Raw genomic sequence first — 26,314 nt, forward strand, 5'->3', positions numbered from 1 at the left:
CAAGAAGGGAATCTGGGCCTGGAACAATTATAGAGAATAGGGATGAACACAGAAGACTCGAAATGTAAAATTTTGAGTGGGAAATTCTGTCCTAATCCTAAGTCATAGTTAATTTAATGGATTTTTTTAAAACTCAAGGCAATAATTCAAATGGCATCTTTAAAAATCAAAACACTCTAAAGTAATCCATTACAGAGATACACACTAATTGGCTACTTACATGCTGAGAAGTGGTGGTAGAAAAATACTACAAACCCCCGTTTCCCAGAGTTAAATCATCATGTTTAATAAGAACAGAAGGCTTTTTATTTGGTAAAAACACTGCAGTTCTTCATTATGTAGCCCTTACTGTGTCGGATGTGCTCTTTCTCTCTCTTCTTCCCTCCTCCCCCCCCCCCTTGCTCCCTCCTCCTCTTCCTCGCCCTTATCCTCCCCTCTCCCCAGCACAGCATTCAGGTACAGGGTTCAGACCTCATGTGACCCATGGTTTCAGAAGCTGTGTGCTAAATGGCATGCCATGCCTCTAGCCAGGAGTAACATCCATTATGCTAGAGATTTCTGTTTCATCTACCTTTAGCATTTTCTCTGTTAGAGATAGATACCCTTGGTGACATTCTAAAGGAAGATTACTGTCTTTTACTGAAAAATGCTTGCTTTCCTGTTTCTTCTTCTTCTTCTTCTTCTTCTTCTTCTTCTTCTTCTTCTTCTTCTTCTTCTTCTTCTTCTTCTTCTTTTCTTCTTCTTCCTCTTCCTCTTCCTCCTCCTCCTCCTCCTCTTCCTTCTTCTTCTTCTTATATGATAAGTAAGTCTTCACTCTCCTATATCTTCATTATATTTTTTAATTGGAAAAAGGCATTTATTCCCTGTGCCGTTGTTTTATCCTTTATAGACCTTTAAGGCTGCCTTTGTTCTTATCTCTTGGATCAGCTCAGGATCCAAATCATGTTAAGAAAAATGGGCTTACGTAGTATTATGAAACCGAACTTTCCAGATGGAAGTATCATTCAAATTATGGGTCTATTGAACAGTTAGATGCTAGCCCAAGGAAGGGTCAGTTTCTGGGGTAAGATAGTTTGCTTTCAAGCAGCAAGGTTATGTAGCAGGTGAAAAAAATGTCCACTGGACTTAAAGCTAGGAGTATTTGCATAAGGAAAGTTTAGAGACAAAAAGTGTGAGTTGGTTTTTGAACCTACATTGGCTGGAGGTATGAGGGCCTGGATAAAAAAAGTGGGGAAGCCTTGGGGTAAGAAGACAGTTCATAAGCAGATGTACCTGTTGCTTCTGGATTGGATGAAGTAGCAAACAGAATGTGGTGGTGCATGGGGTACCTGGGACCCAATGAACTTGTATGAGTTTTGCCATAGATTCATAAATGTGTAAGGCTCTCATTTTCAGCTATAGCTTTTCTAATGTCTCCCCCAATCACTTTTCCTTTCCATCCTCTAGTTTTCTGATTAAATTTTGGACATCTGAATTTTTTTCCCTTATCATTCTCCATTTAAAAGGAAAAATTGTCTTGAAGTAGTCACAACATGGACTTTTTGATTGGCTGCTGAACACACTTTGAAGGAAACACAAGTGGATTATTTTTAAGATTGTCTACTTTTTTTTTTAGCTGTAAGTTATTTCTCTACCCTCTCTACTTCTAAGTAGAGCTGATGTTAGCACTTGTCCTATAAACATGCCCTGCTCATCTGTGTCTTAAGATATCTGAAGGTCATTTGGAACCACCAATAAAATTGTGGTTACAGCCCTCTGGATGAGTCTGCTTTCTTCCTCATGTGCATTTGCCACAGTGTTGCTGATGTTCTGAACATATTGACCAGTGGGTTCTTTCCCGCCTGGTCTCACAGCCATTTAGCCCCAAAGGAACACACAGAGGTCTACATTAATTATAAACTGATTGACCTATTAGCTCAGGCCTCTTATTATATTAGCCCGTAATACTTGTCTGTGTTAGCCACGTGGCTTGGAACCTTCTTTTGGCGAGGCAGTCACAACTTGCTCCTCTGTGTCTAGATGATGACTGCAGACTGACTTTTTTCTCTCCCAGAATTCTCCTGTTCTCATTGCCCCTCTTCTACTTCCTGCCTGGCTACCGACCAATCAACGTTTTATAAAATACAATTGACAGGGTACAGACCATTGTCCCACAGCACACCCCCCCCCCCACACACACACACATACTTTTTTTGTCTCACAGCATGAACTGCCCAGTTTTACCACTGGGCAACATTACTCCATATACACTCTTCTTCTTTTCATAATCTAACACCAGTGCTTCTCAACCTTCCTAATGCTGTGATCCTTTAAGGCAGTTCCTCATGTTGTGGTGACCCCCAACCATACAATGATTTTCGTTTTATTACTTCCTAACTGTAGTTTTGCTAGTTATAAATTATAATAGAAATATCTGATATGCAGGATACCTGATATGCAACCCTGGTGAAAGGGATGTTCAATCCCCAAAGGGGATTGGGACCCACAGATTGAGAACCACTGGTCTAGCACAAATATAGATATCCTTTTACTTTTAGTGTTTCCTTGCAGTGTTTGCCTGGCTACTGGAAGCTTTGTTTAATAACCCTATCGTTTTCCTAGGTACAGGATGGTTTTTTCTACTTTAAATTTGAATACTTAGGAATACTTTGAAGTGTTGAGATTGTAGGCATGCACCATCAATCATACCTGGTTCTATGCAGTGTTGAGGACCAAATCCAAGGCTCTGTGTGTTCTCAGCAAGTTATCTGTCACCTGAACTGAGTCCTCTGCCCCTTGAGGAAATTTTTCACCTTGGTTACCTGTTTGTGTTCATAACTGTTTAACAGATGATGGAAAATTGAACTTTGAGATTTTGAGAACTAATAAAAGTAGTTCTTTAGGGGCTTTAGATGTTGAGTTTGGGAATGCCAGGAGGTAGAATGGCTTTTTGTCTTTGTTAGTGATTTTTCTCTTTGAGTCTTCTTTGAAAGTGCTTTTTTTGTTTGTTTGTTTTTGTTTGTTTGTTTTTGTTTGTTTGTTTTTTGATATAGGGTTTCTCTGTAGCTTTGGGAACTGTCCTGGAAATAGCTCTTGTAGACCAGGCTAGCCTCAAACTCACAGAGATCTCCCTGTCTCTGCCTCCTGAGTGCTGGGATTAAAGATTTGTGCCACCACCACCTGGACCCTCTGAAAGTGTTTTTGATAACTTCATAGTCTCCCCAGAGGCAAAGTAGGAGCATAAATTTAAAAACTAGAGAGGAAAAAAATGTAATTTCAAAGTGCTGTGAAAATTAATGGATGAAAGATTGGTTAAGGTTTTGGACACCGATCACATCTTTAAAGCCATTGTACAGGTATGGAAGAGAGCAAGCCTAGAGACTTGTGAGGAAGCCAGGCTCTGCCTCATGAGAAAAGCTTTAATAATGAGTTTCAGACAAACTCTCAAAGGCTGGGAGAAAGAGACCCAAGGGGGAAAGGGTGTCAGGAAGGGGGTCTTCATACATTGATATCGTTAAACACCCTCAACTGTGTGGCTTATAAAAGACAGTCTTCTTATAGTTCGAAATGTTGATAAATCTAAGATCAGGATAATTTCAAGGTCAGGCATGGTGGCCTACACCTGTGATGCCAGCACTCCGAGGCTGAGGCAGGAAGGGGCTAAGTTCCATGCCAGTCTAGACTATACAGCAAGACCATGCCATAAAAGGGGGTGAGTGTTGTGGGGGGGGGGCACCTTCTCTTTGTGTCGTCAGATGGTGGAAGAGGCTGTGCAGCTTCCTGTTACATTACCTTGAATAGCAGGAGGTTGGTGGATCTATGTGGAGGCAAAACATCGATTTAGGGCATAGGAAGGAGTTATGTAGGCATCCTCAAATAATCTGAATCTGGGTAATGTTTGAGTATGGATGGCATCAGTTGAGGATGAGTGACAGTGACTTGAGAGAGGAAGTGAAATTCTTACTGTGGAAGGTGTGGTAGCTACCACAGGGCTTGAGTCTGTGTTAGGAACTAACTACCACAGGGGTCATGACTTAGATGCTCACACTGGAGAGTTGTCAGACCGCTATTCTTCAGGAAGAGCTGGAATATTCTACCTACATCTGGTTGTGGGTGTCTTTTATCATCTGCCTCATGCTATAGGACTGGAGAGCTTGACTAAATGGCTATTTCTGATAAAGGTGCTCAGCTCAGCAGAAGACACCCAAGGGATAGTTTTTATTATACAAATTGAGGAAACAGAACAGAACACTGGCATGCCTATTTTACAAACAACAGGCCAAGTCTTTCTTATAACTTAGCCCTAGTTATAGTCTGGCATCATATCAGCTCCCTCTTGTGTATACTTCTGTTCCCTTTAGGAAGCCTACTTTCAATTAAACATTAGGGAGAAGAATCACAGAGACATAGGACAATGCTTTTGTCAGTGTTAAAATTTCTCACTTCTCTCGCTTCTCCGCTGGCCGCTTTTCACGTCTCTAATTTCTGTGTAGTTTTTAAGCAACTAAATAAAAAAATTGGGAAATTCAGTGGGTTCTGCTATCTCAGAAAGGCTGAATTCTATAATAAATGTTGGAAAGCTCACAAGTGCCTGTGATGGCGAATAGTCCTTCAGCCTAGGGAGGTGAAGACAAAGAGAAACAGTTTTGTTCCAAGACCCACAGAGTTGAGAGGTAGAAACACAAGTTTGAGAAGGCTGGCCCCAGAATGCAGGATGAGGTAAGGGCTGAGGGAAGTCTGTACTGGCGAGATGATACCAGCTCCCACAGGGGAAAAAAAAGAAGCACCAAGAAATGCAGTTGAGTCATGGCAGCTGGAGGACAGATCACCCTGCAGAGTTTCGCACAGAATGCAAAGCAGCTGCTGTTGTTTATTTTCCAGGTGGCTGTACAGCTGCCAAAATCAAGAGAGGAAGGAATTCTGGAGCAAGGACTCGTGGGTCCTGGTGTCAATGGATTGGAGTCCTGGTGATGAGATGAGTTGAGTAGATAGACAAACTCCACTGGATATTCATTCTTTGAACCAATATCTCATGATCCTGGAATTTTTATGTCTAGCCCTACTCTGCATATCTTCATTCTTGGAAGATAATCTTAAAAAAAAAAAATTGGAACGCCTTGTTCCAATCTGGCTAGTTGTTATGTCTGTATGTTAGGAAGAACTGGTTTACCTGAGGAATAAACAGGAGCCAAGTCTACCAGGAGCCAATGCTCTAAAGAAGAGCTGCGTCTATGACCACTGTTTCATGGGTCCTGTGTCTGTGCCTAACAAGAGAGTGGATGTCTGCTACTTGCCACCCCTGTCCCCCATCACTGCTCCCAAGTCATCTTTGTGCCTTCCCTAACTTCTTAGTAGACCTCATGGTGGCGTCTGCCTGTCTCTTTATTCTTGTAGTGATGTTGACATAGGATGAAGAACTTTCAAGGCAAAACAAAAGCCACAAAAATGACAAAATCCCAAAGAGGCGAGAGTTCAGCTTAGCCATCTATTTTTGGTGGAAGTGATGCAGCCAAGTATTTGAAGCTACTTGTGAACTTTGCCAATATGGTTTTTTTTTCTGATTTTGTTCAGGCAATTACTGTATAAATAAATGAAGTCCGTTCATTTGCTCCCTGCTTTTCTGTGTAAATCCAGGTGTGGTTGAGCATAGCTATAGTCCTAGTTGGCGCTCAGAAGGCTGAGGTAGAATGATTCTGCATTCCTGGGTAGCCTAGGACACATATTAAGACTCCTTCCCTCCTCTTCCACCCCCACCAACCTTCATTGCCTGGTGTTGCTTCGCTGTATGTCATTCACTAAACAATCAGAAAACAACACCTAAGATATTCGGGGACTTAATCTTTAAAGGGAAATCAGAAAGAAATGAATCAATTCTATTTTTCTCCTCTACGCAAATCATGAAGGATGGCAGTTTACATGAATAGTGACAATTAAATCAGTAGCCCTTAAAAGGATGGCAATTAGGCTGGATACAGAGAGAGAGAGAGGTCTTTCTCCCTGGAGTGTTTCTTCTGAGTGTGGGGAGGGGCACTGTGGTACGGTTGGCCAACCAGTTTCTCTCTGCCTTTAGGCATTGTCAGGGTTCTTTGTTCCTGGACATCAGGCACTCCTAATAATTACTACTTTCAGCTAAACCACAGCCAGCATTCACTTCCAAAGGAAGTCACAGACACTTCAGCTGAACAGCTGCTGATGGACAGGGCCATTACACAGTATTAATAGCTTAGCCATTTACTGTAGTGCTGATGACTTCTTTGCCACCTCTGCAGCAGGGAAAGGAACCCACTGATTAGAATCACACTTCTTATATTTAACATGGAGATAACACAGATGAAGAAGAGTGAGATTTGAGAATTAAGGGAAAAAGAACTTTCAAAACAACGTTTATTTGTCTTTAATGGGTTGTATTTGAAGTCACCCTCCAGAAATGCACCAATTGTATTTTAGAACATGTACTGGAAAATGTTTTTGCCCTGTCAAATGGTATCTGGAAGGTTGGTGGCATGGGGGGGAAAAGGAATTTACAAAGGGCCTGAGAAGACAAGGAGAGAATTTTTTGAAGCAGGCTGCAAGAGAGGTAGAGGGTGAGTTTCCAAAGAGAGGCAATCACACCACTAAAAGAGAATGCTTTTTGTTTGTTTGTTTTGTTTTTGATTTTTTGTTTTTGTTTTTTGAGACAGAGTTTCTCTGTAGCTTTTAGAGCTTGTCCTGGAACTCACCGTAGACCAGGCTGGTCTCGAACTCAGAGATCCGCCTGTCTCTCTGCCTCCCAGGTGCTAGGATTGAAGGCGTGCGCCACCGCCTAGTTATTTTTGTTGCTGTAAAATAGTGGTTAATGGAGCAGTTACTTGGTCTTAGTTCATGTATGGTTAATACTAGGTGCCAGGGCCATATCTAGATAGACGTAGGTAGGCAACTTGTCAAGTAATATATTTTACTGGAAATTACTTTTCTTGAGCCTGGCCATCTAGGTAAATTGTCACAGAATCTTTAGAATACAGGCTCCAGGTATTTTTATATGGCACTTTAAGTCATTGGGTTCTGATCCAAAGCAGTCATGGCCTAGCTGTCAATATGTAGGAATTTAGCTTTTGTTTTGGGTCTTTTGCCTCTATATTTCATTCCCTGACAGATAAGCAGAGTAAAATCATTCACAAAGTGTGAATATTTGTCTTCTGGGGTCACTTTGGAGCTGAAGAGGTGTATTGGGGTCCTGGGGAGGTGCTACGGATCTGCTTAGAAGCGTAAGGCAGAAAGGTCTAGAGCAGCATGTTAGAGAAGCCAGGGGATGTGTATTTGATTAAGGTTGAAGGGTAGATGATGACTTCACAAATGGAATGACTGGGTAGGTGCTGCCAATTCATCTGGGAGTTAAGCACAGGCCAATCCTGCAGTCCTCTGTGAAGACTGAGTTGTATTGTTTGATGAGACTGTGGAAAAGGTAACAGGGGAGTTGGTTATAAGGTGTGGGAGTAGGTGCTATGGATCAATCCTTTTCTACACTATGAATATATATATATATTCATATATATCACTGGTTTATATAAAGCCGACATGGCGGTAGTGGGGCAGGAAGTTAGTCAGGAAAACCAAACTGAGGATGATGAAAAGGAGAGCGGAGTCAGAAGAGACACCAGCCAGTCAACCAAACAAGCAAGATGTGTAAATAATGAGGTAACAAGCCATGAGCCACATAGTAAAGCATAAATAGAAATATGGGTTAATTTAAATGTAAGAGTTAGCTAGTAAAAAGCCTGAGCTATCGGCCAACCATTTATAATTCATATTTGGTCTCGGAGTTGGTTATGTGGGATCAGGCAGTCGGGACAGGAAATGTCAGTTTACAAATAGGAGTAGGGAAGATCCCCAAAGTCACAGTAGTTAAAAGGGATACCAGAACGTGATTTCAGGAAGACAAGTGGGAGGTGTGGACTAGCAATTGTGAAGACGAGAAGTCCTAGGCCCAGCGTAGGTGCCCAGTGATGCTGCAGGAAGGGCTTGTGAACAGGGCATAACTTAAGAGAAATGATGTTGCTAGCTGAGCAATGGCTTCAGAATTATCTCAGAAGCAAAGGGTTTAAGACAATTGCCCTCTGAGTTGGGGCTTTTAAGGTGGGAAGGGAGGGAAAGGAAGAAGCTAAGCTAGTGAAAGTACATAGTTAAGTTTAGAAAGGCAAGGAAAAGGCTCTTGGCTCTTCATTAGGGTCTAAAGTTGTCAAAGCATAGGTTTTACCTTGCCCTTTCAGAAAAGGAAAAAGAACTACTCCAAGAGTATCAGAGGGGTGGGGCCTTGTAGCTTGATTGACAGCAAGTGGAGACATGAGGAAGACTGGAAAGAGCCAGGCCAATGAGATTTGAGTGTTTCTTTAGTCGTGTGGGAGGGATTTCTGAAAGTGGTTGTGCTAGCTCTTGATAGCAGCCTTTTTTATTCTTCCTAAGAGACAGGCAATCATGTAATTCTGGCAGGTCCTTCCCCTATCATCTTCTCTACCCCCAGCCTGTTATGACTAGCATGGTTCTATATCCAGTTACTAACCACAATGAAGTCTGGTCTGGCTGTGCCTGGATTAACGACTTCTAAACCTGCTAACAGTGAAATTCCTCTTCTATTTTAAGAGTACAGTAGGTGGATCAGAAATGAGCCGGGCGGTGGTGGCGCACGCCTTTAATCCCAGCACTCGGGAGGCAGAGGCAGGCAGATCTCTGTGAGTTCGAGACCAGCCTGGTCTACAAGAGCTAGTTCCAGGACAGGCTCCAAAAACCACAGAGAAACCCTGTCTCGAAAAAAAAAAAAAAAAAAAAAAAAAAGAATGATAGAAACGTCTTGCCAGGTGAGGTCAAGGGTCACAGACGTTTGCATTATAATGAAGGTAGACACCTTATCTAGTTAACATTTGTTTGAACTAGATTTGAGATATGTCAGAAACAGAGAAAAGGGCATGAATCCAGATGGTGCCACGATACCCCCACCAATCACATCAAAAAGGGGAGTATACTTTCCTATGGAATGAGTACAGCTTCTAGTTGTTCCCCTAGTTCCTAAAAGAAGTCCAGAAGTCAGTGTGGGAGGGATAGAGTACATCTGGGTAAGGGGAAGAGGCAGATGGGAAGAAGGTTCCATAGACAAAGGATGGAACCAAAGGCGGGAGAGGAGTTGGGAGGGGAAAGGCAGAGGCTTACCACGTGAATGGTTGGGAGGCTGGTGACCCAGAGAGAGGAGTTAGGCTCTAGGTTGAGCAGGAACTTGGATGCATCCAAAGGGGAATCCTCAAGATATTCATTTGGGGCTGGATTTAAGGAAGGCAAGCTACTGTTAGAGCAGATGTAGAAGAATTTACTACATCTTTCCTACAAGGGAGAGTCCTATGACAAGTTCATGAAGACCTGAATATAGGAATCTCGGAGTTCTTTCTTTAACAATGTCAGAGATATAGAATGATATTGTGAGTCAATATGACATTAAGGGGCCAGTATTACTTGTCTTCTGAGAGTCTACAAAGGTCACATATTGCTGCAAAAGAAGAGAAGCCACTTAGGAGCTTTTAAACACAGAATTTACACTAATTTTGAAGAGTACATCCCAGGGATGAGTTAGAGTAAATGAAGAATGTATAACCCATGGAGGGTCATTAAGGGGCTACGTCCATCCAGAATGTTTCCTCTATGGGTGATGGACCACCCAATTATCTGCAAGAGTCCTGAAGCAAACGTTTTTAGGCATGCCCCAAGAATAAAGGTGAAGTGGCTCATGAAATTGGAACCCAGTTTTGCTTTAGAGTCCTTTACATTGTTGGGACCAATAAATCAGTTGACCAGGTTGAACCTGTCCTTAGAAGGGAACTCATAGACTAAACTTGGCTCTAGGCTTGCCATGACGTAAAAGTGTGACTCACTGTCAGAAAGAAGTGAAAGTCTGGTCACTAAATCTCTCAGGTTAAGATCAGGAAGTGTGTCTGGGAGAGGGCATGGTCACATGCAAACAGCGGCCATGCACACTGAACTGCAGATGCCGGGAAAGAAGGTTTAACTCAGCGGGCACCAGCCATCTCCAGCTCCCGAGAGAAGACAGAGAAATGAGAGGAATGGGAAACATGGGGCTCCTTGAAAAGGAATTAGACATTAACATGCTTCCATGACAATTTACCAGAGGTAAGGGGGGAGGGGATTCATAAAATAAGAAAAGCGGCACTCACCTGATGCTACAGAAGATAGCAGTCTGTCCTCCTTTAGCCCCTGCCTTCAGGTTCTATCAGAGTTGCTTTGTTTGGGTACCTTTAGTTGTGAACAGGATGTAAGTAAGGCTTTTGCTAAAAGAACAGAAAGGGACTTTTTAGTTTGGACCCTACAGGATAAGGGTGGCCCAGAGTCCCAGTCCAGGGGGTCTTTGAGTCACACTGGAGAGAAGCCCCGGCCAGAGACCTTTGGTTTTTCACAGATCATTTGGTTGATAAGTAGCAGAGTCAACAGCAGAGGCAGCAGTACTGACTGGGTAGATGAACTTGATAGTGAGATGGCAATAGGGCAGCTATGCTAGACTGAATGAGAATGGCCCCCATAGGCTTGTATATTTGAACTAGTAGTGGGGAAGATTAGGGCTTGTGGCCTTGTTGAAGAAGACATTGTCACTAGGGGATAAGATGTGAGGTTTCTGTAGTACACACCATTCTCAAGTTAATTCTCTTTCTGCCTCATGTTTATGGATAAGAGGTAAGGTTTCCACTACTGTTCCTGAACCATACCTACCTGAACCATACCTACCTGCCTGCTGCCATGCTCCCCACCACGATCCTATGCACTCACACTCTGGAATTATAAGCTCCCATTAAGGGCATACTCCTATAAGTTGCCTTGGCCATGATATCTCTTCACAGTAATAGAAAAGTAGCTAAGACAGTAGAAGACCTTGCCAGACATGGGAAGAGGCAGCACAGGGGGAAACAGGTGGAAAGCAGAGAGAAAGCTTTCCCCCAGGGCCTTCTTTGATTTGGCTGCTGCTGGAATGTACCATCCACATTCAAGGCATGATTTCCCACGGAAAATAACCTGATGAAGAAGAGCCTTTCAGTTGTGCCCAGTGGCTTATCTCTTAGGTGATTATGTATCCAGTCAACTTAGATGGACCATCACAATGAATATAACAGCCATTTAAGGATGCTAATTATAGACCATTTTATCAAGAAATGTGGTCTAGCTATATGCACCATAAGCTCGGGAAACTGCAACTCTTGAGACAGAACCAAGGTCTATTTTTGTGAGTCTGTTTGGTATAATAAAACTGACCCGTGAAAAAGAAATGATTTTGTTAACCCAAGTTTTCCCATCCTTTGCTGAGTTAACTTGGAGAAAGATTTAGTCCCCAGAACTTATTACCGCATCTAGAAAAGGATGAGAATGTTTTAAAATCTGTTATAATACTATCTTTATGTTTCAATAAGTGTGCTTTTATATAAAATATATGTAACTATTATGATTAATAACAATATTGTGGTCTGAGTTGCAACGTTTTGCTCTGATTAGGCTAAGATACAAAAATAAATGTGACTCTTCTGTTTTATGTTCCCTACTCTGGTTACTTCTTGTATAGAAATAAAAGTAAGACAAAAGGAAGGTTTCAAAATGGCTCAGTGAGCGAATGTACGTGCTAACAAGTCTACTGGCCTGAGTTCATCTCTCATCCTCCAACTCATAGGAACAGAAGTAACTCCCCAAAATAGTCCTCTGACCTCCATACATAGGCCATGCTACCCCCACCCTCCCCCACACTAATGATGATGATAGTAAAAGTAGTAAACAGAGTAAGAAATATGATGGCAGATGTAGTCATTTTTTCATATTTAGAAGGATTTTTTTAAGGAAATATACAAAACTATGGACTATTATCCAAGGACTTCAAGAAAACAAAGGTCACAAATCTTTTGCCTCTGAAAGAAACAGAGTAAACAGTCAAGAGTTGAAGCACTGCATGCAGCCCAGAAGACATGGGAGATTTTCTCCGTGTCCTTCTGAAGGTCCTCTGACAATCACTGACAATGGACAGATTGGCAGGAAAAAGGGTGTGTGCATGTGTTTAATGTGGTTGTGTGCATCGGAGGCTTTAAGATGTGCAACTTAGAGAAAGTTGTATGAAGGAAATGTAAATACTCTCTAATAGGGGAGAAAGAAATAGAGCAGGAGATGTAGGTAGAGTTTTCCTGTCCTGACTGCCTGCTCCCAAATAACCAGCAGCCACTTCCCAAATAACTGGCTCAGGGACTTAATATAAGTTATAAAAGCTTGGCCAATAGCTCAGGCTTGTTAATAACTAGCTCTTACAACTTAGTCTATTTCTATTAACCTATATGCTGTCCCGAAGTTCATGGCTTTTACCTCTATCCCATTTTGTGTATCCAAATTGCTTTCTGTTTTGTGTCTCCTTTTTGCCTCTGTCCCTCCACTTCCCATCATTTTCAATTTGGCTTTCCCACCTAACTATCCTGTTCAGCTAGCTATTGGCCAGCCAACTTGTTTATTAAACCAATCATATCGACATATATTCACACCGTGTACAGAAGAATTATTCTATAGCACAGAGAGTCATTGACACCTTCAGGGGATACTAAATGATTTTTAGTAGAAATAAATGAGCCCCAAAGGGAAACCACAAATTGGGACCAAGTTGCTCTCAGCTCTAGGGATGGCTACCCCCAGTTAAGGAAGCAAGCTGTCAATGAAAAATGTGATCTTGCACACACAAAGTTTCTCTAGAGATCCTGCAAATTGCATCATCGTAGGAATCGATGGAGAGCCCATCTGGGTATAGTGAAGGTTGTTGGTACGTTTTCCTCTCCAGTGGTTAATGTTTCCTAGTTACTTGGTGAGGTTCCTAGGGAGTATGCTTAAAGAGGTCATATTTCATTGAGAAGATGTTTACTCTGTCAGGGAAGAGAATGTGAGAAAGTCCTTGCATGCTTTGGGGCAGAAAAAAGTAAGAGAAAATTAGATAGCCTTTGCTTCAGAGGAAGGTCCTAAGGCTTTCCACTTTCTTTTAATTCAAAAACATGCCTGAACCATACTTTGAAGTATTGTTTTCTAAGCCTTAAGGAGGTAGAGTGCTAAAAATAAAAATGGGACCAGATTACTAAATATGCATTCCAGTTCACATCCTATAGTTACAAATACACCTGCCTTCTGGTGACTTTAAAAAGAGACCAGGGATGACCAAGGGGCACAGAGGTAAATATATATTGTTATACTTCATGTCGGGAAAGATGCTCACCCTTTATTAGGGATGGATATGAGTGAATGATTAAGGACACTGGCAAGGTGGGGCTTTTGAAATGATATATTTATTTTTTTGTCATTATAGTATCAATATGAAGATACTATTGGAATACATCCCAGTTTTTTATGAAAGCCTGTAAAACTAAATGAAAACAAACAAAGAAGTAGGTCATAGGCACTAGGAAAGCATTCCTGCTTCTCTCAGTAGGGATTTCTGGAATATTTTCTGCAGAATAATATGTCCCCTTGTCAGATCCATTAGGGGTCTATTTGAGAAGTGGAAGAGCGGTGGTTTTCAAGGCGTGCTTGGAGACATGGGGAGTCTAAGAATCCTTTCAGAGGACTCACAATCTAAATCACTTTCATAGTGTCACTAGGATTCCATTTGTTTCTTTGGTTCTCATTCTGTTGTGATAACATAGTGGGGCACTCAGGACATGGGTATAGATATATCTAGGGATAGACCGCCCCAGCAGATGTGAACACCCAGATGCCTCGGTGAAGCTGGACATTACAGGCTGTTCCACAAACACAGGACAGTGATGTTCGTCTCAATCTTTTTAAACTTTCTTTTTATTTATTCTTTGTGTCTTTGAGCCTTTCATATCATGCACCTCGATCCCATTCATTCCCCCATCCCTTTATATCCACCCTCTGCCCTTGCAATGCCCCCCCCCCAAAAAAAACCAAACCAAAATTCATTTGAAGAAAAAAAAAAAGAAGAAAAAATGGAGAAAAAGGAAAAAAAATTCTCATCATGGAACCTACAGTGTGACACAGAGAGTCACGCAGTAAGCCCTTTTGTCCATATATCTTTACTTGCAAGTGTTCATTACCAAGAGTCATTGGTCTGGTTCGAGGCCTTAGAGGTTCTCATTGGGACTCCTCGTGGATATGCTGCTATTGCGCTGTGTTGTGAAGATCCTCCTGCAGCTTTGGGTCTGCAGGACTGGCCCCTTCACATGATCTTGTAGATCATGGATAGGGTGGATGTTGGCGTGGGTCATGTCATAACCCTGATTCAGGGCCTGAGTGGTTGCAGGATTGGTCAGCTCGCCAGCTCTCCCCTGTCCTCAGCACCAGGGTGAGCTCTCCAACATTGCTCACCCCTGGCAGCAATAAGCAAGGGGTGGGGTCATTTCTCCTACTTTCATGTCCTCAAGTTTTGATCTCCCACACTTGGACCATCAGGTCCAGTTCTACTGTGTTGCCCGAGAGAGGTGCAGGGCCGACTTTCCTGAGTGCTGCAGCTGCTAAGAGCCAGGCTAGCTCCCTTGCCCACCATAGGTGGCAGGGACAAGATGGAGGGGGGGCATCTTTCCCATGCTCTCTCCACCACATGGCCGACAAGGGGGGAGTGTGACTGCCTATCTCACACTCACAGCCTTAGGTCAAGCTCACCCATGCCTCTGCCAACAGGGTCAGCTCTGTGCTGCCACTGTGAGGATCAGGGCCTGATTTCCTCAGTGCTGCAGCTGTTAAGGGGTGGGGGAGGGTCGCCTCCCTCATCTCTTGCAGGCAGCAAGGGACTTGGGAGTAAAGGGGGACATCTGTCCCTCACCACGTCACCACATAACAGATGAGTAGTGGGGACAGCTCTCCCGTGCTCACAACTTCAGGACTGGCTCACCCACACCTCCTCCAGCAGGGCCAGTTCCACCGTGCTGTCCAGAGGAGCTGCGGGGTCCGTTCTCCTCAAGTGGTAAAGGGGAGGGTCAGCTCCCTTGCTAGCTTGAGGCGGTAGGGGCGAGCAGGGAGGGCATCTTTCCTTGATCCCACAATTCCACAACCACACCTAAGACAAGGGAGGCAGTACCAGTTAAAACCCTATCATATCCTCATGGCTAGCTCACCTGCGCCCCCTGTCTACAGGGTCAACTCTAGTGTGGTGCCCTAGCAAGGCACAGGATTCATTCTACCCAGTGCTGAAGTTAATAAGGGGTTGAGTTAGGTCCCTCAACATTGCTGCAAGTGGTGAGTGGTGCGGCGAGGAGGGTACCTTTCCCTCACCTATGCCACATGTTGTCCGAGAGGGGCATGACCTGCTGTCTCATTCTCACACACTCAGGGACAGTTCTCTCATGCCCGAGTGAAAAGGGTCAGCTCTATAGTGCTGCCCAGATGAAGTGTAAGATCCTCTCACCTTAAGTTCTTCAGCCAGTGAGGGGCACGACCAGTTCTCCCTAGCGGCAGTGAGGGGTGGGGCCGACTCTGTGCAGCTTTATTCTTTCTGCCTTTCATGGTACCAGGAGCCACCATCACCAACAGAGACCAGGGTTGCATCAGAGCTATGAACTCAGACATGAGCCTCAGCAGTTGCCCAGGCCCAGATATCACCGTGGCTCTGGGTGGCAATCAAGCCATCCACCTCAACCCACTCCTCACCCTTTTAGCCTCTTCAGATATGCCTCTGTCCACAGGACAGGAACCATTCTTTGTCTCTCTCCCATGCCACACCATATATTTGCTCTTCATAGTAGTGTCCATCTGCATGGCACCTTGCAGTGTCAGGTAGGTGGGCCAGTATTCTGGGCACAGTGCTCCAGGTTCCAGTGTGGATCTCCTTGTCCCACTTAGACACTCATTGCACTGGGCAGAACCATGCTTCCTCATCAAAGAGATAATAGTGCCCAGAGGTGCTGGGCAGGCTCCAGTTTGGTACAGAGATGTTGCTGGAGTCCTCTCCTGGGCAAGGCTACAAAGCCCAGACTGTGATCTGTTGGGTTCTGCTTGCCCCAGCCACATGGCATGGGGAAGAGGTATATCATCTCAGTTTTTGGTTCATTTGTTGTTGGTTTGCCTGGAAGGATGTAGTTTTCTTCTTCTTCTTCTCCTCTTCCTTCCTCTCCTCCTCCTCCTCCTTTTTTCCTTCTTCCAAAAACTTATATTCCTTGTAAATGAATTATATTTATTTTTTTACTTTTAATACCTCATGTAATAACAATAGACAAAACATACACAAGGAAAAGCTTTCGGTTATTCTTAAAGCCTTTTTCCTATGTAAAGGGGTCTCTGTCATCCTTGTTTGGGAATTGGACTAGAGGATAAGTGATTCCTCTGAGTCTTAGAAGAGAGCACAAGTAGCCATATTAAGACATAAAGGAGGGAGTCGTGTGTAGATACTGGTACAAGGGTTAGGAAAGACACCATGGCTATGACCTTCTCAAGACTAAGCATGAGGCACTCTGGTAGGACTTCAGACTAAGGCTTTTGTTTGTTGCAGGTAGGAGAGTTAAATACAGGATCTCCTAGTTAACATATTTACCATGGAGTAACTTTCTGAGTCCTCAGTGCTATTGGTAGCTTTCTATTAAAGGTAGGAAGATGGAGAAGTAGAGGTGAGTGACCTACCAAAGATCACGGAGTAAGGCAGTGGAAGAATCATTTGGTGCTTGGGTGTCTACATCTCTGCTAACTGAATTGACAGTAGGATGAGTCATTGATCAGTCTACCGTGGCATTACCAATGATAATCTTACCTTCCTGTAGAATACAAATTGTCCAATCATTTTTGCATTCTCTGTGACAAAAGAAATAACAGCCTGTGTGTGGTGGCACATGCCCGGAATCTCAGCACTTGGGAGGCCAAAAAGGGTCGATGGTAAGTTCAAGGACAGTGTGATCTTCAGAGTGAGTATAAGGCCAGTGGGGGCTATATAGCAAGACTCTGTATCTAAAAGAACAAAAGCACAAACAAAAATAGGCATTCCTAATACCTTGAAGAGTATAGATACATTTTAAATTTTCTGATCACATGAAAAAGTTATTAAGGCAAACTGAGATAAGTTATGCCTGGGGGAAATACAAGTAGCAAGAGGAGGCTACTTGTTTTGTTCCTGGCTGCTTAGCAGCTCATGCCCGAAATAATTACACAGAAACTGTATTACTTAAATCACTGCTTGGCCTGCTAGCTCTAGCTTCTTATTAGCTAACTCTTATATCTTAATTTAACCCATTTCTAGTAATCTCTGTATATCCACATGACTGTGGCTTACTGGGTAAAGTTCCCAGCGTCTGTCTCCAGTGGGGCTACATGGTTTCTCCCTGACTCCACCTCCTTTCTCCCAGCATTCAGTTTAGTTTTCCCTGCCTACCTCTATTTCCTGTGCAGGGCCAAGACAGTTTCTTTACTAACCAACGGTATTCACAGCATGCAGAGGGGAATTCCACATCAATACAGTAAAGGTTCAGTTACCTTTATAAGCATAGAAGACGTGGTAGCAAGGTGTAGTAGGGAGCTGCGGGCCTCTTCCCACAGCCCGGCTCATGGTTGCCTGGCTAGCTTATGCCCCAAAATAATGACACACAAACTGTATTCTTTTAAACACTGCTTGGCCCATTTCTGTTCATATGTGTAGCACCCAAGGTGCGCTTACCGGGAAGATTCTAGCCTACGTCCATCCTGGGTTGGAGTTTTATCGCGTCTGCTCTGGAGAGGAAAGCATGGCGTCTGTCTCTGAGAGGAGCTGCCCTGCATCTGAGCTCACTTCCTCTTCCTCCCAGCATTCTATTCTGTTTACTCCACCCACCTATGTTTTAACCTATGAGGGCCAAGCAGTTTCTTTATTACTTAACCAATGAAATCAACAGATTGATATGACACTCCCACATCACTTCCCCTTTTTCTGTTTAAACAAAAAAAAAGGAAGGCTTTAACTTTAACATAGCAAAATTACATATAACACAACAGTTATATCTATTTTATCTTTTATCATAACAATGGAAAACTTTAACTATCTATCTATTCTTCAACTCCATCAAAGACGCCAGAAGAATACAATATTACCTAAGCAAACAAAAAGTAAGCAATTTTCAAAACTCTAGAAATGACAGAGACATCTCGCTGCCTGGACAGTCACCCAAAGTTTCTCTGTACCGTTGGGGCATCCATCTTCGGCCTACAGGCCCATAGTATCTAGAGACTTTTCCATAAAGCAGGAAATTTCAAAGGCAGTTCAGTCACTATCATAAATCAGGAACCCTGAAAGATCATCTCACCTTTAGGCAAGTTCAGCAGTCCTCTCTCTGCGGGTTCTTTGTGTCCAGTTTATGCAACAGTCCAGGCAAGAGCAGTTTCTTGCCCAAATGGCTATCAAACTCCATAAGGAGCCTCTTTGATGCCCATCTTCCTCTTGAAGTAGATTGGTGCTGCCAGGAGCAGACGTGTCTCATTGTCATGAAAAACCCTAAGTTATCAAAACACTTAAAATGCCATATTTTATAATCTTTGAAAGATATGAAGAATGTCTATCTAAAATATATCCATGCACATCTAGAAAATCTAACTAACATGACTACAAACTTGACTATTATTAATAATTATCCATTAGCAACCTATATACATTACATTTTTAAATGAACTACACAATCACAATACCTTAATCAAGATCAGAAATACATATACATATAACAAAATTGACCTTAAATCTAAATCACTAAAGCAAAATCCATATCAATGCAAATTATTCACACCTATATCATAACCCCCTTTAAATGTAAAAGAACATTTATAAACAATATTTGGGAATATGGGCGCAGTTATTTCTCTCCAAACTGCTTCCTGCTGAATGGGGGCGCTGTTAATCAGGTCTTTCATGGTATAACCTGTGTGCTAGGTTCCTCTCAGTCGGCAGTTGAGCAAAGTAATTTTTTGAAGGTGTTCAAGCAACCCTTCAGGAGGGCGTGGTCTATCATGCCATATTGAAATAGAAGCAATCCAAAGAGTCTCATCCTCTGTGAAAACAAAAGAAGAAACTCTTTTCCAAAGTATTATATCTTTAGATCCAAATTCTGAAGTCAAGGTATTTTGAAAATATCTATCTTGGATTAGTTCAGCAGCATTTATAAACAAATATCTTTTAGCATCTGTTGCTCCTTCCTCAGCATTGAAACAATTCAAAGAGAGCATAATAGCATACAGTATCAAGATTCTCTGTGTATTTTCCATCTTTGTGCAGCTTTATTTTAACTCTATTTTGTTTACTTTTACTTTTGTTTTATATTCTCTGTATATATTTGTCCTGGAATAACTCTGTAGACCAGACTGTCCTTGAACTCTCAGAGATCCTTCTGTCTCTGCCTTCCAGGCATTGGGATTAAAGGTGTGTGCTACCACACCTTGAAGTCACAGAGGTAAATTTCTCTCTGCCTCCCAAGTGTTGGGATTAAAGGTGTGTACTACCACACCCAACTACTCTCTTTCTTCCTTATTTTACTTTTAAGAACTTTAATTTTCAGCCTGTATATATTTTTAAACACACAGTAAATCATTTAAAGTTTTCTTTGTCTTTGAATCTCTCTTTACTGTATATCTCTTTTTTTTCTGACCACATGAGTCTTTAATTTACCAAGCAATATCAGTAGGATGAAAGCCGTGGCTTTGACAGCTGGATCCAGCCATTCCTTAGCTTTCCAGCCTCATGGTGGAGATACCAGCTGTAGCCATGTTTATCACAACAACTCTGTGGCGTTTCAAGGTCCTTGCCAGAAAACAAGCTGCAATACTATATCCACAGACAACATTCAAGTCCTCTCTCTGTAGTCAGCCCTCCTGCCTCAAACAGTCAGAGTTTGCCCTGGCAGGATGGACCAGAATGCCAGCATTTTAAAACAGCACAACTTTTTTTTTTTTTTTTTTTTTTTTTTTTTTTTTTTTTGCTACGGCCGAAAACAAACAAGCATTCAGTCAGCTTTTATCAATACCATTTAAGTGTTTCGTGGCAGGACCTCTTAATGAGCTGCAGGGTTTTGCAGCTAAAGCTGAGTCAGGAAGCCTCTCTTAGATGAGAGCGCTTGCTTGCCACTAGCAAGCAGAGCAGACCCGAGAAATTGTTGCTACCAAGAAAACATGCTTTACTCTATTCTTTCCCAAGCTTTCTCAGGCTTTCTGTAGATTTAGTGCCCCACGTTGGGCGCCATCTGTAGTAGGGAGCTGCGGGCCTCTTCCCACAGCCCGGCTCATGGTTGCCTGGCTAGCTTATGCCCCAAAATAATGACACACAAACTGTATTCTTTTAAACACTGCTTGGCCCATTTCTGTTCATATGTGTAGCACCCAAGGTGCGCTTACCGGGAAGATTCTAGCCTACGTCCATCCTGGGTTGGAGTTTTATCGCGTCTGCTCTGGAGAGGAAAGCATGGCGTCTGTCTCTGAGAGGAGCTGCCCTGCATCTGAGCTCACTTCCTCTTCCTCCCAGCATTCTATTCTGTTTACTCCACCCACCTATGTTTTAACCTATGAGGGCCAAGCAGTTTCTTTATTACTTAACCAATGAAATCAACAGATTGATATGACACTCCCACATCAGCAAGGCGAAAAAAAAAGAACATTCCAGGAAGACCCTTAAGAGTCCATGAAAGTAAATATTTCTTGGTGGTTTTGGTGGCCATGAGAAAAGGTCAAGGGCAATGTGTGTATTAGAAAGAGCATGACGTATGCACAACAAGACTGGGAGCCACTGGCGGACAACTTCCCTGAGAGGACTATTTTCATCTTGGTTATTGCAGTTGCTGGAGGTGAATGAGGCAGGATTGCTTGAAGCCTCACAGAGGCTGCTGGAGGGAAGAAAAGAACTTGAAGGGTGGTTTGACAGCAGGTCCTTGGGGCAGTTGGTAGCTGCCTGTGGTAGAGTCTTTGTTTCCTTGATTCAGCACCACGTGCCAGCTGAGGTAGCGTGGAGATGAATTCTCTTCCACTCGGCTTCATTACACCTAGCAGATGGGGCTTTATGATTGTAAACTCAATTTTCAGAATAAGTGTTAATAGAAAAGACACAGTCCTTAAAATAAAAAAGAGGAAATCGAGTAACTGGTGACTTATCAGGGCAACTTTAAGACGGTTCTAGCCTCCCTGAAGGATAAAAGTTAAGTATGTCCTCAAAAGATGTGAGACAGCATACTAGCTGGCCTCACCAAAAAGAAATGTTTGCATTAGAAGAAAAAAAACTAGATTGACAGAATTCAGGAAAAAGCAGTTTATTGCCAAACATTTGCTTATCCCATTCCTCACCCTAATATTTAAAATAGAAAATCTGGTCCAACAATACTCACCATTGATACAAAAGGAAAAGAGAAAGGAAAAGAATGGAAAAGGCCTATGATTCATGGATTTTCCAGTTATCACAAGTTGATTTAGCAGCCAAATCCTAGCAAAGTCACAGTATTGAATCACTTCATCAGCTCTGAGGTATGAGATTGGTGCTATGTACATGTTTGGAAGGCAGGGCTTGACAGAGAAGATACGTTTATGTAACAACGCTATAACTCAGTGCCTTCAGATTTTTTTTTTTTTGCACATGCTATCTTAATGGAAATTTACTGGAACTTTCTTGCCAGAGCAAACACATTCCAGCAGGAGTGAAAAACTTAATGTTCTTCTGTTCAGGTGTACCACTTTCCTGTGTGCAGATAAACCACATTATTTGGTATTATTAGTTATTATACTTCTCACAGTTCATAGGACTTATTGTGGTCTCCAACAGGGACCACAGAGCCAGAGGTAGAAAACAAGAAAATGGCAGCCAATTTTATCCTCTAGTGAGAGAGAAAACAAAAGCAAAGGCGTGATGCCTGCAAAGTTGTCATGATATAGACAACAGCAAAAATGGGTGGGAAGCACAGTGAATCTGCTTTAGCTATCCAGACAGGCTGATTAAGGAGGTGGAACACATAGAGGTAAGTGAAGCTTCTGAGCCTGGAAATGCAAACCTTCGTAACAGGGCTGACATTTTATGAACAGTTTACAAATCAAGACTGAAAATCTTACAGTGACAGCAGGATTCCACAGTGATAAATGGGGCCAGTCACCTGGCTTGGCAGTTGCATACCCAGTGACGTAAACAGGCTGAGTGGGCTAGAAGGGAGGAGGAGCCTTTGAGTTAAGGATGAAGGAGGCCGATGATGGACACTGGATGAAAGAGATTGCCAGGCGTTCTCTCCACTTCCTCTTGCTAACTCTGTCCCTAAAGCCCACCCAGGATGATGGCAGGAAACCAGAGGTATTGTTTGTGAGGTAGGGCATCTCACTGTACAACCCAAGGTGGCCTTGAATTTGCAATCCTGCTGGCTTAGTCTACTGAGTGTTGAGATGACTAGGGTAGGGTTCCATACCCTACTCCAAGGGGATGTGTCAATGATTCTTCTTTTTATTTTTACCAGCATCATTAATAACATACTGAAGATCTAAGAACCAGCCTTAATGAATATAACTTGCTTGGTAGCATATCACAGCCTGGTAGCACAATACAGCTAACGGCTTGATGGTACTCCCTTTTTTCACAAGTTCTTTGCCCCCCCCCCCCCCCCCCCGCCAACAAACCATTTGGAATCCAACCAGATGGACTTGTAAGAGTTTAGGAACCTGCTCCTTCACATAGTGTTAGGGTCTTACTCTTTTAAATATCAGAAAGACCAGTTTAAATATGAGACTATGACTCATGGAATACTAACAAATTTTACTTTATTATGCTTCTCTTTATTTTCAATATGTACAGGAAATAAAGCCAGTCTAGCAAGTATTGCTTCTTAGTAGTTCTTGGGAGTTAAAAAAGCATTTGAAATTAGAATCATAAAACTCTTCTACCAATTATTATCCCCACTCAAATTGTAGTCTTTAAGAAGAAAAGAATTTTATATAAAGCGAAGACTCCAGAGATGAAAATGTACCTTTTTGAGGTACTTAAGGGTTGTTTTCTTTCTATCTGTAAATTACAAGGATAAAAAATTCTATTTTACATAATTTTTTATTGCAAATTATCATAATTCCATTTCAGAAGTAGGTGGGATGTGAATATCATGAAAACTAGTTTACTTAAATTCATAAAAATCTCATTGAAGGGCCAAAAAGGCAGTCAGTAGGTAAAGACACTTGCTGACAAACCTGGTGATCAGAGTTCAATCCCTGGGATCTACAGCACGGAAAGACAGAACTGATTTTCCCGAACTGTCCTTTGACCTCCTCATACTCTCTGTGACTCGTGAACCCTCTCCTGCCCAATAAAGAAATGTAAGGGAAACAAGTCGCATACCAATTTATCTTTTGGTCATAAATAGCAAGAGACAATTTTAATTTGTTCAGAATTTCCAGTAAATGAGTATTTAGCCATGTTAGAAATTATTTTCAAGTCATGAGTCCATTTACAGTTTTAAAAGTGCTGTCTTCAGTACATTAGAACAGAAAATTTTGTAAGTCAACTTCTATATATTTCAACACCAAAAATGAGATAGAAATTGAAATTAACCCTTTATTTACTGGAGGCAGTGATTGGCTATAAGTTGATTAAGTTTGTATATACATGTAATTGCTACAATTATGCATTATATAAAATGTGTTCCTGATTTATTTGTGAATAGCCAATAACTTAGCCTCACTCTACTACATTCTAAATATAAAATTTTAGATTTAAATGAATCTAAGTGAAAGTGTAAGTTAATAGTTGCTCCTGGTTCTTTGTTCTTCTTTTCTGTAGAGCCTGAAATTAGGATGAATCATCAAACTGCTTCCCTTTTGGTACCACTGACCAAAAGTTAACAAAACAAGGGTGGACTTTAGTTCCCAGACTTCCCACCTTGGTGTTGTGATATTTTGGAAATAGTGCTCATTTCTCATGCTGCAATGAACCATATTTTGTTCTGTATTTATAGTCGCAGATATGGCCAGTACACCATGAACCAAGAAAGCTCCACCAAAGTTAAAGAGAGGCTTCCATTTGATCGATCAGGTTCCCAGGACTCTTTGGATGAAGTGTTGTCAATGGAGGACTACTGGACGGAACTAGAAAATATCAAGAAGTCTCATGAAAATCGCCAGCAAGGTCAAGAGGCCGTTGTTGTCAAAGAACCTGATGGTAATGACTAAACAAATAAAACGCATGTGTATTAGTAGAAAATGCATGTCCAGAGAGGAAGGGAACAGACCCCAAGTAGTTGCCTTTGAACTTGAAAGTTACTAAGCTGCAACAGATTTAAGTCCAATTATCAGGTACAAGTGTTGTGAGCAAACTCAGTTTATAACAATGGCTAAGTCCATTTTATTAAAGATTCAGTGAGTTAGACTTGCTGTTTAAAATCATCCACGCTGACTTTAATTCCTTCCATAATATCCTAGCCTCATGGCTATTTGGTCTTCAGGAAGTGTGGATGGTGATGGGAGGCTCTTTATGTTGCACTGATTCTGTTTTTCTATTTGTTAAGTAGCTGGATTTGTTAGAACTATGTTGGTTTTCAGTCTGTTTTCTTCTAACTGAGACTTAGTTGGTGTAGTTCTTTCTGCTTTAAGGAAGAACAAATAAGTTCATTTTCCTTTTTCATATATGGTCATCCTTTCAGCATTTGAGATTATTTCTCTTGTTTCTAGCCAATAGATTTGCACATTGCAGATGTGCATAAGACACCCGTGAGGTTTTGAAAACATCACGTAGACCTGGTCCTGTATCACTCAGCACAGTATCCAGATTAAAACAGCACAGTTTGCTTTGCCAATGGCAGGGTGCAGATTTGGATGCTAGAAGATAGCATTAGCATTTTCCGCTCCTTTAGTTGCTTCTTTCTAGAATTTAACATATAGGTTTTGCTCACATTTCTTCCCAATGGTATTTTATATATAATTCATTCACTATTATACTTGATATTCTGGAGAAAACATGCAATACTTGACTTTAACTTTTAAAATATTTTTTCTTAATTTTTTTACTAATTCCTTTAATACTTTAAAATTTTAAAAATTAAAGGCATCATCATATTTGTGATGTCAGATTTTGTCATCAAAACTGTGGCTTTCTTTCTATGCTCTCCATGAACTTGTATATATACACACACACACATGTATGTGTGTGTGTGTGTTGGTGTATCAGTAGATATATAAATGCCAAAAGATAGTTATAATCAGTTCTGTGATCCACTAGTACAGACATCTTTATCTTAGAGTCAGTAAATTAAAGTAACTCTATAAATAGGGTTTTCTCCTTTGCTACAATGTTGCTTTAAAAATAATTTACCAGTAGTAATCTGGGTCATCTTCAGCTCTCTTCTTCCATAGGATCTCACTATGTAGCTCAGGATTATCTTGAACTTGTAATTCTCCTGCATCAGCCTTATAAGAGCTGGGGTCACAGGCATGTGTCACTGTACCAGGCTTGGATACTTTCCTTAATTTAATATTTTTCAGATTGATAAAAGAAAATCATATCAGCCAATCTGATTTCTCATATATTTTTCTGCCATTCTTTTCTAATTACATTATAAGAAAAACCTTATTTGGAATAATTAATAAATATCATCTTCCAGTGAGTGTTTTAAGACAAAAGCAACTTGCCAGTTGCTCAGTAGGAAACACACATTTAAGTCTTATGTGTAGGAATGTACCTTTAGCTGTTTGAGAAATCTCCAAAGTCAAATTGAATTCACAGATGATGAAGAACAATGGGCATAATTATATATACTCATTATCCTTAGGTATTATTATTATTACTATTATTGACACGATCTCACTATGTAGCCCTGGCTGTCTTGGAACTCACTATATAGACCAAGCTGGCCCTCCACTCATGGAGATCTGACTGCCTCTGTCCCTTGTGCTGAGATTAAAGGAGTGAGCCACCATGCCTGCTTTTCTTAGGTTTTAAATAGTTTGTATTTCTTCTATTTTTAATGTACTAATGGCTATAATCATCTTGCTTTCCTTGGCATAATAATGTCAAGCCCCTCCCCCTCCCAGAACTCTGGGTTTTTGCACCTGTAGTGTGTTTTATCTACTTAGCAGTAATGACAATGACTGGCTGTTTTTCTCCTGGCCATGGCTTTTGACACTTGATTTCTACACTCAAGGAGCTGCTCTGGTGTGGAAAGACAGAAATCATTCTCTAGTGCTACAGATGATAATATTTGCAAAGTGTCCTGACCTTTAGTCTTGAAGTAGCACTGGTGGTCCTCATTTAGTTTACATAGGAAAAGGCAGAATTAACTTGAGGCTGCCTTGTTCAAAATGACGTGACTGTCAAGCTTCTGAAATGGACTACAGACTCTTCTGTGTTTTTGCGACCTGCTATTACTTTTTTATTTCTCTCTATAAACATGGTGCT

At 41.7% G+C, this 26,314-nt stretch overlaps 1 protein-coding gene across 4 annotated transcripts in view; it reads left to right on the top strand.

Moving 5' to 3' along the window:
- Arhgap18 (Rho GTPase activating protein 18) overlaps positions 1-26,314 on the top strand; it is a 211,658-nt gene that overhangs the window by 120,273 nt on the left and 65,071 nt on the right. For 3 of the 4 annotated variants that reach the window (XM_057763139.1, XM_057763140.1, XM_057763142.1), the window contains exon 2: positions 23,880-24,082. In XM_057763139.1, coding sequence (XP_057619122.1) covers positions 23,880-24,082 — 203 coding nt within the window. Of the gene's footprint in view, positions 1-10,072; positions 10,129-23,879; positions 24,083-26,314 lie in introns of those variants that run through there. The other variant, XM_057763141.1, reaches the window with a different exon arrangement.

The sequence above is a fragment of the Chionomys nivalis genome, chromosome 2 (genome assembly GCF_950005125.1).
Source record: "Chionomys nivalis chromosome 2, mChiNiv1.1, whole genome shotgun sequence".
NCBI lineage: Eukaryota > Metazoa > Chordata > Mammalia > Rodentia > Cricetidae > Chionomys > Chionomys nivalis.